General features: G+C 44.5%; 2 protein-coding genes across 6 annotated transcripts in view; both read left to right on the forward strand.

Annotated features, from left to right (window-relative positions):
- Positions 1-15,426, forward strand: part of EPHB2 (EPH receptor B2) — a 142,049-nt gene extending 126,623 nt beyond the window's left edge. For all 4 annotated transcript variants that reach the window (XM_030507713.1, XM_030507714.1, XM_030507715.1 and 1 more), the window contains exons 14-16: positions 929-1,122; positions 1,797-1,952; positions 4,118-15,426. In XM_030507713.1, coding sequence (XP_030363573.1) covers positions 929-1,122; positions 1,797-1,952; positions 4,118-4,226 — 459 coding nt within the window. In that variant the 3' untranslated portion in view covers positions 4,227-15,426. The remainder of the gene's footprint in view (positions 1-928; positions 1,123-1,796; positions 1,953-4,117) is intronic.
- LACTBL1 (lactamase beta like 1) overlaps positions 5,138-17,040 on the forward strand; it is a 76,281-nt gene continuing 64,378 nt past the window's right edge. For both annotated transcript variants that reach the window (XM_030507718.1, XM_030507716.1), the window contains exon 1: positions 5,138-5,183. The gene's annotated coding sequence lies outside the window, so the exon portion shown is untranslated. The remainder of the gene's footprint in view (positions 5,184-17,040) is intronic.

Here is a 17,040-nt window from a genome sequence, read left to right on the forward strand (position 1 = left end):
AGGGCTGCGGGAGCAGAATGACAAGGGTTTGCCTTGAAGAAGAGCCTCTAGCCCTTGTGCCTGCGCTTTTTCCACTGAATATTGCAAGACCAGACATTTTCCCAGGTTGTGCGATGCAGTAAGGAGAGACCAAACAAGCAGCAGCCAAAGCTGCCTTGTGTTTGGCCCACAGAGCTGCCGCATGGCTTAGGCAAGGTGTGCTGCAACCCTCCGCTACATGCTGTAGCAAAGTTCTCATGTGTCTGGTTCTGTTGACCAAGGTCTTGGTCCTCCCCACTTTGTGCTCCAATTTGCATGTGCACAGGACTGTGGGGAGATCCAACACATACTGCTGGCTCAGTGCACCCAGCCCTGTCTCATGGCATGACTCTGTCACCTGAAAGGGCTGGGTTGGTGGCAGGAGTGAGTAGAGAGCACCACTGGAGAAAGGAAAACACAGGAGCAGCTTCCCCTGTCTGTTAACTCACAAACAGACCCTTCACTGGACAGGGATGTTCTTCTCCTAGTGAGCTGTTGTGTTGGGCTGTGTAATATGTGTAATATGGCTGTCCGAAAATATGAACCCTTCTCTCTGGCTCACCTTACTCATGCCTGACGTTGCAGGCTTACACATCCTTGTCAAGGTAGTGGGGATGCTCTCCCCAGATTAGGGGACTTATGGGCACGTCTCATCACACGTAGTCAGCAAGGCTGCATGTCAGCTGAACAAGGCCATCATCTCCTCACCGGATAACGTCTCATGGAGAGGGCTGGGAGTTACAGTAGTACGTGCTGGTGGCTGAGATGGCAGGCAGCAGGAAGTGCAGGCAGTCAGCCCCACTGCAGTATGTCTGGCCATGCCAGTTACCCTCAAGGTCCAGGAAAAGGAACATGATGAATTAAATAGGTTTTATTGCAACTGTATTGATCTCTTTTTCTCCTCTTGTAGGTGATAAATGCTATTGAGCAGGACTATCGGCTGCCACCACCTATGGATTGTCCAAATGCCCTGCACCAGCTAATGCTTGACTGTTGGCAGAAAGATCGAAACCACAGACCCAAATTTGGGCAAATTGTCAACACATTAGATAAAATGATCCGAAATCCTAACAGCCTGAAAGCCATGGCACCTCTTTCCTCTGGGTGTGTATTTCTGTCTTCCTCTTGTCCTGTGGCTTCTATTTGCTGATCTGCTGTCCTTTGTGTCCTGGTGGGTACCACCTTTGCATCTCTCTAGGCTAGTTATTTTAGAGGCAGCTTGCCCTGTGATGTTTGGTCCTTTATAGGAAGGGCATTAAAAGAAGTCAAGGTCACTCTGGTCTCTCTCCTTGGACAGGTTAGATCTGGTGAACACAGCTCACTGAGTTGGACAGTGACTCTAACTGCAGTTAAAAGAGCACCTTGGTTTCATGTACACATGATGCTGGATGAGTGTGGTTGCTTTGGTATTTGAATCTGGCATGCAATGGAGGCAAATAAAGCCTCATCAAGCAGTATGATGTTTCCCTGGGCTGGGTGGAGATACAGCCAGAGAATGTATTTTCTCCCCTGTTGCAGCCATGATTTTAGAGCTGCATCCCATCATCTTTGAAGGCTCCTACCTCTTCTGTGCAAACTGATCCAGTAAGACTTCTCTGATGCTCTACACAATCCTTCCCTCAGTTGAATTAGACTGTTTTCTGATTGGTACTTCCTAATATGGTGCAGTGCAGGCACTGTGAATGATGCTGGTCCAGATCTCTTCAGCTGATGGAGGGTGCAGAAATACGTGTGCTTTTTGCTGTTTGTTCTGCTCATTCCCCGTTTCTGTGTTTCAGGATGAACCTGCCTCTACTTGACCGCACAATTCCAGATTATACCAGCTTCAACACTGTGGATGAATGGCTGGATGCCATCAAGATGAGCCAGTACAAGGAGAGCTTTGCCAGTGCTGGCTTCACCACCTTTGACGTAGTATCTCAGATGACTGTAGAGTAAGTGCCCTGGCTTCTATTCCCTATTACAAGGAAAAATCTCAGCAGTTTGACAACAACTGGTTGTTATTGAATTAGTTTTTATTTTCCCATGATGTAGTTTCTATAAAATCTGTTGCTCTGTGGACCCACTTCTAGTCTATTCAGTTTCTGCAGAACTACTCTGTGCTGCAGGCTCTGTCTTGTCTCCGGACAGTGTGTCTGTCTGCCGCCCTGTATCTGCAGAATTCATTTCCACACTATCATGCTCCATGTCCCCACTGTGAAAACAAAAACTCCACAAGGGTCTCCAAAAGCCCAACATGGAATATATAGAGAATTTAGGCCAGCATCAGACCATTCTCCAGCCACTCGAGCACTTTTAGACTCCATAGTCCTTTTGGATGTATGACTTATTGGTGATGGCAACAAGTACACTGCAGTCAAATTTCTGACTAAGATAGGCCTCTGAAAGTCCAGATGGTTTCAAATTTGTTCTGAATTGTCCTGCATCCACTAAAAACATCCCTTAGTGGCAAAATCTTAGCAAGTTCTTCAGAGAAAGCAGGCAGCTGAAATCCATTTGTGGTGGGTTTTGAAATCCCTTGGGGCTAGCTGGGACTTTGATGCCTCTGGTGAAAGATTCGTGGTTGGTTGCAGTTAGCTTTAGAAAGCCTGCCTAAGAAAGCGCCACGCATTAAAGCCATCTGTAAGTGTTACAATGTCTCTGCCTCATAACCAGGAAGGGTTTTTTTCATTTGGTCCCTAATTCCAGTCTTTAAATCTACCAATGAGTCAGAATCCACTCACGCAAACAGCCAAACTGACCGTTTCTGGCTTTCTGTTCTTATTTGCTGCTAGGAAATTCACATGGCAATTCTGACTGTTCAGCGCATCTGTGATACAACCCTAAGGCCCTGGCACGCTATAGGCTGTGTTCATACAACACAAAGAGGGTCCATAAAATCTGAAGGATAGGTAAAAAGAACTTCGACCAAACTGGGACATCACACCTACACCACATCCCAACCTGCCTAAGTTTGTCTGCAGGCTGGGACACCTGAGCCAACAAAGTATCTGTGTCCAGGGCAGAAAGCTGAGGAAGCACAGAGCTGTGTGGGGGCCACAGTCTTATTCTGGTTTACAGACATGAGTGAAGTCTTTGGTCTTTGTTCCCAATCAGAATAAAAGCTAAAGTCAAAGTGCCAGACTCATCCAAGAAGGAAAATTCTCTAGCTCAGCACATCTGGCTGGGACAAGGTCTAAAGCAAGCTCGGAAGCATAGAGGCTCATGTGCCACTTGTGCTAGAGGACTTTTCCTCACCTTTCTTTGGAGCATCTGTTTACCCTTCTTTGCCCAATGACTTCCACTCTAAAACAGACAAGAGTTTTGCCACACTTCTTAAAAATCTATTCCTAACACTCAAGGAAGGAGAAAAGGCAGCTGAAAATCGTTACAGTCAGGTACAGGTCACATCTCATGAATGCCATCCGTTCCCTGATCAGAAGAATTCATTACTGAGATTTATCCACCAAGGAGGAGATGAGTAACAAACTCAGCTGGAGTGACCACAGATAGGAGAAGTGCAGAGTCACTTCCATGCTCTTGACACAACCTTTATTCTTCCCAGATGCCTAATTTCTATAAAAAATAGAAGCAGTGCAAAAATTAGATTGTTGTGATTTAGCAAAGAGGATACCTAGCAAAAGTTTATCACTTGATGGCCTCATCAGATCAAAGCAAAGTAGCAAGAACAACCATCTTCTGCACAGGGGGGAGTGAGGTTCGCACTGCTGACAATGTAGCACTTCCTGTTTGTGTGACCCCAGGGATGGAAAAAATGGGTTACTGTGTCACAAAAAGAGATAATCTAAACATGCAAAGAAAGAAACAAAACAATACATGGGTAGAAAACCTTAAGGCAAATTCACTTACAAACAATGAGCAGAGCCTGTGGTATTTGGTTTTATACTGTCTGTTGAGGTTCCAGTACTCCAGTGGTGCAAAGCCAGGAAGAGTCAAAAAGAAAGAGTAGAGGTTTCACCAGGTTTGATTGTCTTTGTTGCACTTACGGAATAAATCTGTCGAGACTTCAGTTCTCTACATACCGTGCTCATATATGAACTTGTTCTGCTGTGAGAAAAATGTGATATTTATACAGTGTTTGTTTCTTTTCCTCTGAAAGGGACATTCTGCGAGTTGGGGTCACTTTAGCAGGACACCAGAAGAAAATTCTGAACAGTATCCAGGTGATGAGAGCACAGATGAACCAAATTCAGTCTGTGGAGGTTTGATAGCTACGTATCCTCCTCCTCCTCTTCCTTGAGGCCCTGCTCCCCTTTGCCCCTCTATGTCCGAACTACAGTTCTTGAGTGTTCTACATGGACCAGAGACAGGCAGCTGCTCTGAGGATCATGGCAACAGGAAGAAATGCCCTGTCATCAGCAATGAGAAGTTGCCAAGAGCTTCTAGAATTTAAGCAATGGAAAAAGGGAACAAAAAAAGACAACTATTTTGAAAAAAACAAAACAAAACAAAAAACCAACAAACCACAAACTATGAAATATTTTTAAATAATAATAAAGCAATTGCATTCTTGAAAAGGGCTCCAAGACCAATGGGAGTCTCCAAAGGAAGAGAAGAGAGCAGCTTCATCTGTTTCCTCTTGCACAAGGCTGCTGCAGCTGGACCCAGCACCTCTGGAGCAATGAGACTTTTTCAAGAAGATGAATGCAAAGAAAGGTCACAAGAAGCACTTCTCTTTCTCATGTGGGATGGCGGCTCTGGGAATGTCATGCAGTCAGCAGTCCTTCCCTAAAGCCCCTGTTAGCAAATCAAAGGGGAGAGAGAGCTGAAGCTCTTTGGTGCTGTGGAACCAAGTGCATCTCAAATTGATGGACTTCTTCAAAAGCTGAAGACTTTTTTAAAAAACAAAAAACAAAACAAAAAAACCCACAAAAAAAAATTCAAACAAAAAAAAAAAAAACAAAAACTGAAACTAGAAGAGGCTGTTTCCAACAATTGAGAAGGAATCTGTAACACTTCAGGGGGTGGGGATGGGGAAAACCAATCCTTTTTACATCTCTTATTTTCTCTTGTCATGGAACAGTTTTGTGAGTGACAGTTTCCTAAGGGTCCGTCCATCCACCCTCCAGTGGCGTCATTGTCTCATACATATCATATGCACAAGACTTTTAGTGATGTCCTCACTAGATGCCAATGATCTTTCCCCAGAAGACTTCCCAAGTACAGTATGTAGTAGTTTTTGATTACAAATGCTGATGTGTACCTTTATTTTTCGGTTGTCATTGTTGGGAGATTTGTCCTTTTACCTTCTTTTGTTAACACCAGATCGTGAGTTTGGGGTTGGAAATTTTTGGTTGGTTGGGGTTTTTTAATGAAAAATGACATCTCCAAGCATCATATCATTCAAGAACTTAAACCCCTTCCCTGTGGAAGGAAATTTGCAGCTTATTACAATATGCCAGGAGATTTATTTTTTTTTTTAATATGCACATTTCCTCCCATTTGCTTGTTTGTTATTTTGCAATTTGTCATGGCCCAACAGATGTTTCTAATGTTGGGTTTCCAGTTGTTTTTCAAGACAAAATGATAACCTATTCGATTCAGGGTTGCTGGTGCAGGGGTGAGCAGCATAACAGGGTTTGGGGAGGGAGCTGCAGGGGAGAGGGAAAGACAGGGGGGGATGGATGGGTCATGGGAGGGAATGATAACTCCACAGCTGGCTGTCAAAGCCCTTTGGAAATGAAATGTCTGACTGCTTAGAAAGGTGTCATATTGGTGTACAGACCACAGAAAGGCAGGGTAAGCCCCGACCTCTAAGAGGAGCTCACAGCACATGGTTTCTTGGAATCTGAATTGTATTAGCTGCCAAGTTGTGGATGGTTCACTACAGTGATCAGACTCTGCGGTTATGCTCTGTGCCCTTTGGGGAACCCAGTCCCTTCGTTAGACGATGTGCTGGGGGCTCTGAAACAGCTTCAGTCTCAGCCAGTTGTCTTGAGGAGAGCCTGGGACAGCAAAGGCAAAAATTCCGATGCAGTAGCCCAGGTCTCCAGAGGCAAAATGCTGTGGTTGAAGCTGAATGATCAGTCAGTGGATTTATAAGTAACTGAAATAAATACTTTAGTTACCAACCAGGTCTTTGGTATGTGTAAATGCCACCAACCAAGCGCAGGAGGGTGCAAATGAGAATCAGGCTTGTTCTCCTTGTTCAGCACCTTGTATCTTTTTAAACATGCCTACTACCACTCGCCTTCCTCTGGCCACATGTGGCATATTTCTGCACATCCCCTGGTCATGGCCAGCATAGTTTGTGTTTACAAGCCCTTGTCTGCAATTGCCATTTGTAGGGTCCTCCACTTATTTTCAGCAGCATGGGGTATTGAAGGCATGTTCATAGGGAGCTGGTTTGCTGTGTTTTCCAGGAGCTGCATCCAAGAGGAAGTGTGCAGTGGATGAAACTCCGAAACTGTCTAGACTTCTGTGGCCAGACATCATCCCCCTAGACTGCTTGTAAAATATGAGACCATTTATAAAATACTTAGCATTTTCCGCTTTCAGACCAGATCCAACAAAGAAAAACTTACGAGTGGCAGCAGACTATTCCCTACAAGTGAGAGTTATTTCTCTGCTTAGCTCTTGCAGTGTCCCAATGTTTGGTGGACAGCATCAGCAGCAGGGGCTTTAACGGGAGGAATTTTCCCTCCAGCCCCTATTTATCTGAAATCTCTAGTGCAGTATTGTATTTTCATTTGTGTTTTCAGTATTTTCCTATTCTTGCAATCAAAAGTGCATCTGTAGTCATGTGAACTTCAGTAGCAGGTGCGTGCTGGGTACACAGGGACATATTCTGTACTCAGTGCACCCCCTCTGACAGCAATGCCATTGCCCTACATCTCTTTCAGATGGCAGAATATGATATAGAGTGAGGGGCCAGTGGACTATAGGCATGTTTATATGCAGGTGGTGTCTGGACATTATCAGCTGCCTGTCCTATATCCAGCCTGGTTTAGCCTGTGTGTCTAAAGAAGGGATGCTTTTAATGTTGTTGCATTTAAAAAGCTGTGCTCCTGGTCAGGAAATGGACCCAGATTTTGAAGACCAGCATGCAAAAATCGATGGTGTTAACTAAACCACACAAAGTGCTAGTGCTTGCAGAGGGCATACAGAGAAGCAAGAAGCTTCTCCATGTGCCCTGTCCAGTAGTGTGGAGCAGCAAGTGAGAACTGCTCACATGGTCCATCTCTGTCTCACACTGTAGCTTCTGTATTTTAACAAGGAACAGTTGTCAGTCTTTCCCAAAGGCATGTCTCAAGCTGTTTGGTGGCAGTCCAGGGTGAGGGAAGCATGGTGCTGTGGCAGATTGTCTAGCCATAGCCAACCAGCTACTTTATGTACAAGAGAGCTTTGCAAGGAGAGCTGTCTGCCTAGAAAACTCACCAGCAAATTCCTATGGGGCAGCCATGTGGAAGGAGCAGATGATGCCCTTCAGTTGTCCTTCCCAGACAATTCTTGACTGTTCTCTGCCATCCCTTACATTCTTGGAGACACAAAGGAGAAGCAATGGCCATGCAGCATCACTTCAGAGCCAGTCATTATTAGGGCTTGGAAGGGCACTTCAGGTCTTCATTTGGAGACATTTTGTCTTAATGCACGGAATCTCCTCACTGGCTACCATTATACACATCTACCTACCAGACCCAACCCACTGTGAAGGATGGGACCATACCAAGCTCAGTGCCATAACTCACCAAAGCTGTGGCAGCTGTCTGCAGGACAGAGAAAGCACATCCTTGTCTCTTCTTCTGACCAAAAATCACGTGCTGTCAGTACTAAAAGTTAACACATTCTCATCTGTTTATACCAGGTTTTGCTGTGACATCTGTCTGTACTTGTGTAGGACTAATGGAGAACTGGACCTAAAATGGACATGATCCATAAAACACTGCAATTTTCTGCATCCCTCAAGCTCTCCTGGGAGCACAAGGAACCAGTTCCTGAAAGTACTTGGTTGTAAATGCCTCTGGAGCATGCTTCAGTGGAGGGCAGAGTCACTGAAGTGACTTTAATGTATTTATCTAATGGGTATCAAATGTACTGCTATGAAATATGAGTCTAATGACAAAATTCAACTTCATTGGGAGAACATGTAACAAGGGGAAAGGCACTTGCTAACATTAACACTGTGAAATAGTTGTGCATGTGCATGTGTGCATGTGTGGATACAAAAAATAACACAATGAGATTTTCAGGCAGCTTGCTGCAATCTTCACATTTCACCTCCACCTTTCAAGCTACCTCCTAGACCTACCCTTCTCCTCTGTTTCCCACTGCCATCTGCTGCTGAAGGTTACCCACGTCTGGTGATGGCAGTGGGTCAGAGAGCTGAGCATGATCCTAGATTGAAAGTACGAAGTTGGTTGGCCAGTGAGAAGTTCAAATCATGGGGCAGAGTGGAGAAAGCAAAGTACACGTGGGTAGTAAAAAGTTAAAATATATTTAGTGGGTCATTGTCAACTGTTGGCCACCAGCCCTTTACCTGGAATTGACAGCACAGGAGTGTGCCAGACGAAAGGAAAATCAAACTTGTATGAGGCACTGCCATGAGGAATCACTTGCTCTTCCTGACTGTGGGGCACAGAAACAGGGCAGTATGAGCTGCACATCCCCTCCCCAAATTACCCTGCCCCCTCCCCAGTAAATGTCAGAACTACCTTTCATAAATTTAATGGCGATCTGTGGTTTTCAGCAGCCAAAGAGCTGCTGGCTCCTCCTGCAGTCTGCTGTAGTCTGGCTTCTCCATAGTATCCTCACTACTGGGCAGTAGCTTTCAGTGGCAATAATTCATGCACAGAACTTCCATGTGATCTGGGTAAATATGGCTGTCACAGAGTTTACTGGTTATGCAGTATTAATTTAGTATTATAATTCAAATGTGGAGTTTTAACCCACAACTCCATGATCAGTCATTATATATGAGAGTCATCTTGTTAGCATCCTTGAGTATGGACCAGTGTTAGCAAGAAGAGAACCATGTGCAGGGAAGCATTTACAATAATACACTGCGTAAGGCTGGGAAGAAAGCAGTGCTACATCTTTATGTAGCTCTGGCTTAGAAGGTCTGCCATAAAGGGGCTGTTGGCCAGCCACAATAGCAGGATCTCGCACTCTTCACTGACTATTTAAGCATTATCCATATGCAGAGTTGCCTCCTGGTCTGGAATGTCATGAGCTAAGGAGAGAGGAAGCTTTATCAGTATTAGGTGCTGGCTATGCTAATAATGCTTTTCCCACACCCCTTGAAGTTGTTGTTTGCATTGGTGTTAAAGGAAAGATTCTTTCCCAGTAATCATCACACAGGCTGCAGATTAACAGTGGTCTGTAGAAAAAACCTCTTGGTGGGTTTGAGCAGTTGAGGAAATTTCTTGTTATATTTTCCAGGCGGATTTCTACAAAACCTGGGGTCAGGGCTTGAACTCTGCTGCATCATTAACAGTTGTATGCTCTGATGTTGTAATAAATCTGTGGCTGCCTTGGATTTATGAATCCAGAGTGGAAATATGTCTGCTGTCTAGTTTGTTTTAGTGGAATCTTTTTTTTAATGTATTTCATCTTCTAATCTGAGCATGTCTAACCTGAGGCTTATTTAACGTAGGTCTTTTTCCATCTTCAAAAATTTTACATACTTACAAGTTCGTCACATACAGGATTCAGCATTTCCTCCTTCAAAGTTATATGAACAACTAATGTAGTACCAACTTCATTTTTGTATTCTGCTGGCAGTTATCCAGTGCCATTAAAGGCATCCTAAAAATTATCTTCTTTGCTGCATTCCCCTCATTTTACACTGCAGTCTCTTAGTGAAGTGTTTGACATGCTTTCAGCTCTAGGACCAGTAGTCCTCTATATCAGCAAAATGACATTTCCTCATGGTTGTATGATGCTTGCAGTCAACACAACCACATTCTGTCCTGGAGCTTTAAGCTCTGGTCCCATCTGCTCATCGTGTTGGTTCCACCATGTTCATTCACAACTCAGTCCAATTTTGCCACTGGCTGTCTCACAAGCAATTCCCACCACAAAGTTCTCTTCTGTATTGCTGATTTCATTTTGTCATTGCAGAGAGCTGCTAGAATCCTCCTACTATGCAGAATATACATAGTCGTTTATCTTCAGTCATATTTTGGCCTTGTCTTTAGACTTCTCCAGGATGATTTGCTTCTTGTAACTATTGAGCTCTTCCCAAAGACAGGACACAACTCTGGTCTGTTTGCTTCCATATGAGTTGCAATCTTCCATTGTTGTCATAGGAAATTCCCTGCACTCTGAAAATATTTCCTGGAATTTACCTTACTGCTGTCCCTCTGTTATTCCTGCCAACTTCACTGTCAAATGTTACTTGCAGAAATTTGGGATGGAAGCAAGAAGTCCTCTCTCCCTACAAGTCTTTTTCTTGGTCTGCATTCCCAGCAGTCTTACACCTGATGCAGCAATTTCTCTCCATTCTCCCCCACGCGCCCAGTTCTGAAAGACATTTCTCTGCAGTCCTGTGCTTTGTAGGATGCAGTAGCATCCCCACTTCTGTAGCACTCTGATCATGGACTCACTGAGTCCAACCACAGACTGCTAGATACGCATAGCGCCCCTGATAGCCATTCCTGCAGACAAGCCACGAGACTTGACCTTGCATGCCTTATTTTTATTTTTTTTTCAGGAAGTCCATTTTGCCTTCATGAAAAAAGAACAACAAATGTTTGGCTGATACTTTTCCAGTTCTCTCATTCCAGTAAATTTCAGGAATTTTTCGATTGCCTCAACTGTGGCTTCTACTTCTACCTCTAAGGTCAGTCGTCATTTCCTGCACAGATGTCATACTGTATTCTTTGATGATTCCTACTAAGTCTAGGAGGAAAGGATTAAACTTAGTTGAGTCTTTAGCTCTGTTAGCAAAAACTAATGGAAGGAGTTCAAGGAGGACTAGGGGGAATGTTACTCTAACCTGAGGGAGGTGAAAGCTGACAGTCAAATCACCCTTTTCCCCATATTGCCTTTCTTCTGCACTTCCAACTCACTGACTCCAATTTGTGGTGAGTGAGCTGGTTCGTGAGTCTGGGAGATGGAGGCTGGCAAAAGCACCAGACCCCAAATGAACAGTGCCTCGCAGGCATTGCGGACACCAGCTTGAGAGAGATGGTGTGGCAAATCCACACCCTTGCTGGGTCTTTGCTAGTGGAGAATAAATGTTGAAGTCTCTGATTGCTAACAAACATCAGTACACAGTAGCCTTCATACAAGAATGTAGTTATGAGACAGTAATTCTCGGATATGCTGGTGATAATTCCATTCTCCTCAACTCAAAAGCGATACACAGAAACTAAGAATTATACAGATACAATATCTATATATTGTGTCAGATATTATCAGGGTCTCAGGAACAGCCAGACATCTCTGGGAGGTATAAAAGATAAATAGATTGTGATTCTTGGTCTGGCAGAGGTAAACCACAATGATAAAAATTTCATGCTATTGAATCAGGAAAGATGTGGGTAAGTTGAATAAGCAGCAGTCACTATTTCTCACAATAAAAACACTAAGGCAGGTGAAGCAAAATATTCATTGGCACAAAGAAGAGTGGTTGAAGGGTGGAGCTCATTGCTGGAGCATGTTGAGACCAAGCATTAGATGCATTCAAAAGATGACTGGGCAAATTTGTAAAAAAATAATCTCCTCAACACAAAAATACCTCTTCCAGTTTTTCTGGGTCACACATGCCTGGAGACATGGAGTGTATAACAGCATTCCTACAGCACTTCTTGTATACCACTGCATCCTTGGGACTGACACATTTTAAATCTTTTAAAAGCCCAAACACACTATCAACCATCATTGGTTTTCCATTCGTCACTCTTTCTGGTGAAGGATTTCTGTGGAGCCATAGGGCTTCTCATGCCAGGGGGAACCACTTGCTTCCTCCTCCCAATTCCTTGTGTAACACAAGCTGCAGCATGTCGTCAGTGCCTCAAACAACAGTAATGGCACAAAAAGGGAGACTGTGTTGGTGGGCCCCCATGCCATGAATGTGGCAGATCTTTAGAAGCGTCGTTGCCTCTGATCTCTTTTGTGATTCAGAGAACCTTATGCACAGAGGGGACAGCTGGTGTAAGGAGAGGTCCCTTCTTTCCTTCCTCTGCTATGATGTGGTTTCTGTTGAGACTTTTGCCCCTCTGCATTGAGGCAACCAGACTCTCCTGGTTGCTTGGGTGTCTAACTGTGAGTCCAAATGGACCAACAAGAGCTGCCTCAAGGATGAAAATGCAGTAAAGGAGCCTGGGACAAGCTTCTAAATTGGGCAAAGAGGTCTAAGTGCAATGGAGCAATTCAGGGCTGGGCTGGGTGCATGCAGTGAAATTCCAGAGACACCCCAGAGCAGGCAATGAGTGTTGGGGCTTCAGGACATGGTATTAAGTGCAATTGTGAGCGCTGGCCCAGCTCTGAAGCAGGATTTTTTTTATGTCCTGGGGGCAACTTAGATCCAATCAAAAAAACATTCTGTTGCTTAGGCTACCGTAATGGCATAAGTGAAAAGCTATTTGTTATGGGCAATGATTCATTTCCCTCTGCAGAGCAGCCCAGGAAAGGGGGGGGAGGGGCTGTCTGGAGCAGAAGGGGTCCCTGGCTGTGTAGTCCTGGCCCCCTGCAGATCCTTATAACACGTAGAAGACCAGGAAGGGTCATGATGTTTGGTGTACGTGGGCTTCTTACTTGGCCCCCCTGGGCTCTGATCTCCAGTAGGAGCTGGAGTGTATTTCTTGCTGATGATTTTATAAGCTCTCTGATGGTTCTTCTCTGAAAATCCCAGCTCCTGTGTTTATGATCCTGGGAGCACTGGAGTCATGTGAGCACAGCTTTTATTCCTCACTGACCCTCATGTGAGGAAACCAAGCTGCAGGGCTATGGGTTTCATGTTGGCCAGCCCAGCTTATAGTGACCACTGTGTCTGTTCCCACAGTACCGGAGCACCTCACAGTCTCTAAAGCACGTGTCCTAGAGGCAAGCCACATGGCTGAGGTAAAGAGAAATGAAGACTGACAGCCACAAAGGAGTTGGAGTACAATTCCTGTTTAAACAGCTGAGTTAAAATTGCAGGAGTTCCCAAAATACTTCTGTAGTAAGAACTTGCTCATGTCACTGTCAGGCTGTGGCTAGGTCCCTCAGGCCAGTAGAAGCACTGGTCATCTTGCTTTCAAGCTCCAGAGTTTTCTTCCAAGCTGTTCAACAGTGGAAGAAAGTAAGACACTTGAGCTCACCCTACCCTGGATCATCTGTGTGTAGAGTGGACAGTCAAGTTTGTTCACCCTTGTCCCATCAGACAGAAGATCTGGGCAGTGAAAAACCTGGCTTGCACAGGTGTAGGAGGAAAGAATCCCGGGAGCGTGAGGGAGTTGGAAAGACTGAGTGTGAGATCAGGCTCTCAGAGAACTGTGGTTTGTGGGTGCCCTGGCAGGTGCCCCTTCTGCAAGGAGAGCAATCCCTGATGCACACATCTCCAGTGTGCCATGCTGTGGACCTCCTCCTAGATCATCCAGATTCTCCTGCTGAAGTCCTGGTTCACTTCTCCTCTCTTTGCAGTGGTCCTCCTGAACCAAGACCACACATTACATCACACCCCTTGCTCTCCGGCTGGAGCTGGAGGGGGGAAAATCAGGGACTGGGAATTTGCATCTGTTCCTTAACTCATGGATCCAAGCATAATTGCCTGGAGGCCTAAGGAGGCCAATTGCCTCCTTAATCAGGGGGCATTCTTCCATGCATTTCTCAGCCTGTGACCCTTGCAAATCCTTTATTCTTATTGCTTGCTCTCCTTCATCAACTTTCTGTTCTCTGCATTGTTTCTTATCCCTCTGTCCCCTCCCCAGTATAGGAGGGATGGATGTTTTGTTTAGATTTGGGCCATCATCAGGGAATCCCTTCCTTGGAGCTGGCTCAGCACATCTCTGCAGCTGATGTAGCTGGTTTTAGCTACATTTCTTCCCATGAAAAAATCCCCCGTCTGCCTACCTGTTTTCCTTCCTTTCATCCCTGGAAACATCAGCCACCTCGCTTCCCAGATCTTCCTGGTAGAGAGGTAGAAAATTGTATGAAATCCAGTCAGGTGTGTCAGGATCCTCCATCGATGTTCCCATGGAATAGTTCAGGGAAAAGGATCCAATCCTGCCTCTTACCCACAGGTAAATGAGGATGCGCAGCAGTCTGAGGACACGATTCCTGTTCTCAGGTCTGCTTTGCTGACCTTCAGTCACTCGCTGCCATGCTGTCTGTTTTGGATGAGCTGTGAAGTCAGTCTATCCAGGGTGCACTTTGAGGCCCCATTTTTAAGTTTTGTGGGAGTGTTTGAGCAGCTGAAGCCAGAGCCAAGCAGTAGCAGTTCCTGCTGGAGAAATGAGCCTGGTGTTTCAAAGCACTGTCCGAAGTGCTGATCTCCACTCACCTAGACAAGCTGTGGTGGGATGCAGGACATGCGTGAGTTGCAAGTAGGAGCTCAAAGACGTCCCTTCAGGGTGAGCTGGGCACAGATAGTCGAACTGCCCTCTGCAGCTCCAGATGCCATCTATCAATGGGCTTCTGAGAAACTGAGGAGTCAACATAGCTGTCCATGTTTCCATTTTAGAGGAGTCCTGGCAGGGAAGATCTTTTCTTAGCTCAGAGACTAAAGCGTAGGTCAGCAATGCAAGGGAGAAAGCAAGAAGGTCCTGGAGGGAAGGGAGCCTTGTGTTGAGGTCTGAAATGTGAGATGGGGAGGTGGCAGTAATGTAGCAGGGGAGAGGGGGGTAGAGCACTGTGGCAACAAATCCTCTTGCCTGTCCCGGCATTGGATTACTGTGGTTTGCTCATATGGCTGCTCCAGCTTGACAAAGTGTGAAGCCATCAGCCTTAACTGGAAGGTTTGTGGAGGAGCTGCATGTGTTTTAGGGAAGGTTTGTAGGGAGAGGAGCCTTGTTACGGCTTTGGAAGGAGCTGGTGGTATCGGATGGGAAAATTACGTGTATCCTTCAACTGCCCAAAGACAAGTCTGTCTAGTCACTGCTACATCTTCTCATCCTCCTAACGCTAGTCCAAGGATATATCAGCTGGGCTCCATGGGCATCCCCAACTCTTATTTCCTACTCTTCATCCTGTATGTTGGCAATGGCCCTGTGGACAATGGAACATTTTCATGACAGTATTTGTATTTTTTTAATTGTGAATGGGGAGATAGCGTGCAGGTCCTTGTTACACAGGGATGTGTCTTCCATTCAGACCAGGGTTTCCCCTGGCTTCGTCAGATGTCTTTCAATGTTACTGAGAAAAATAAACTAAAAAATAAATCAGATGTATTTATAAAGGAAACAGAAACCCGCTGCTCCAATGCCTTTGTAGGAGTATTTTTAACAAAACATTTTTTCAAAATAAATGTGAATTGTAAAGTTTGAAGCATTTGCTTGTGGCTTTCTTTTCTAGGTGTTTTGTTCAACTTTTGCCCTTCCTGCATGTGTGTAAATATTATGGTACACAAACATGAGAGATATTGATCTCGGAGAGAGGAAAACATGCCCAGAACTTGTTTAGTGCCTGGGAAATGACTTCAAGATAAACAGACACCACTGTTACCCTGCTTAAACCATTTAGTCTGAATAATTAAATGACAAATATAGCCATTTGCTCCACTTGTAAATTATCCAGAACAACACTTCTTTTGTTATTAACTTTTTCTTTAGTTAAAAAGATGTTACAAATTTATATGTGCACATTTGAGTATTTGAACTTTCATTATTCATGGAGCAAGATGGGATATCTTAGTTCTATGACATTTCAGCTGCCCAATGCATTGACAAACAGTTGTAAACAGGAGGAGGAAACTCAAGGCAATTCAGTATCTAAGCAACTACCTCGCAGCTTGAACCCCGTATTGGAAGTCAATCATAGCTCTTTTCATTAGAATCTTGCTCCCCTGACAACCCTGCATGTAAAAAAAAAAAAAAAAAAACAAAAAAAACGAAAATCACATATGTAAATGATCATTGTAAATCAGTGAAAGGATCAAGTTCTATAGAAATGAACTCAATGCTTTCATTTTAATTACTATCCACAAATTCTTCTCTGCAGTAATCTTTCAACCCTTAAAGTCATGCACATTGAACTAGGTGTAGTTTAGATGATTGATACAAATAATGTAGCAAATAGACTGTATAGACCATTAGCTGTCATAATCTAACATTCAGGTGTAATAAAGAGTTTGACTCATAATAAGAACAGCAATAATTTAGTTCAGAATCACAGATCTATGATACCTGATTCTGCCACCCTACCTTACTTTTTTCAAAGGAAAAAGAAATTTCTGCATGTATTTTGTCAGGAGAAGCTTAGGTTTGTGTGTTTGTAACTGAGGTAAATATTTCTGCAGTCGTAAGACACTGCTGTACAGCTACATTTGGAAAGCAGAAGCTAGATCTACATCTGAATTTTTGGGTCAAGACCTGAAACTGCCAATTCCGATCTCTGCACGTGATCAACGCTCAACAGTCCTTGTCAGTGAGAAGTACTGACAGGAAGCACTGCACTAAAACCAATGAACCTAGCAAGTCTTTTATTTTGCTGTTAATCCACATTGTTCCTTCTGGCACTACAAATCTGGAAGTAGCCAAACAGGGCATAAGTTTGCCCCTTTTTCATGGAGTCCTGGGAAGCCCTTAAAGGTGCTTGGGTAGAGAGGCATGAGCCACAGGAGAAGGAGGACTGTAAAAAATGGAGTTCCTGAGAGGGAAAAAGTAGTTCTGAGTCATATAGAAGTGGATGCAGTTGATGCTTCCCCACTCAGACACTGACACCCAGCCCACATGCAGAGAGGGGAGTCTTGGCAAGGCAGCAAAGGCATTGACTCTCTTTCCTGTATGGAAAGCTCACCTACCACCCCACTAGCCACTTCAGTTTACTGGGGAAGAGTATTGCCTCTAACTGGGGCAAGACCCAATCTCTATTGGAAACATACTGAACAAATGATGTCCCTAAGAACTTCTTTGTGCACACCTGAAATTCTTACCATGTAAG

The sequence above is a fragment of the Strigops habroptila genome, chromosome 16 (assembly GCF_004027225.2).
Source record: "Strigops habroptila isolate Jane chromosome 16, bStrHab1.2.pri, whole genome shotgun sequence".
In the NCBI taxonomy this organism is placed as follows: Eukaryota; Metazoa; Chordata; class Aves; order Psittaciformes; family Psittacidae; genus Strigops; species Strigops habroptila.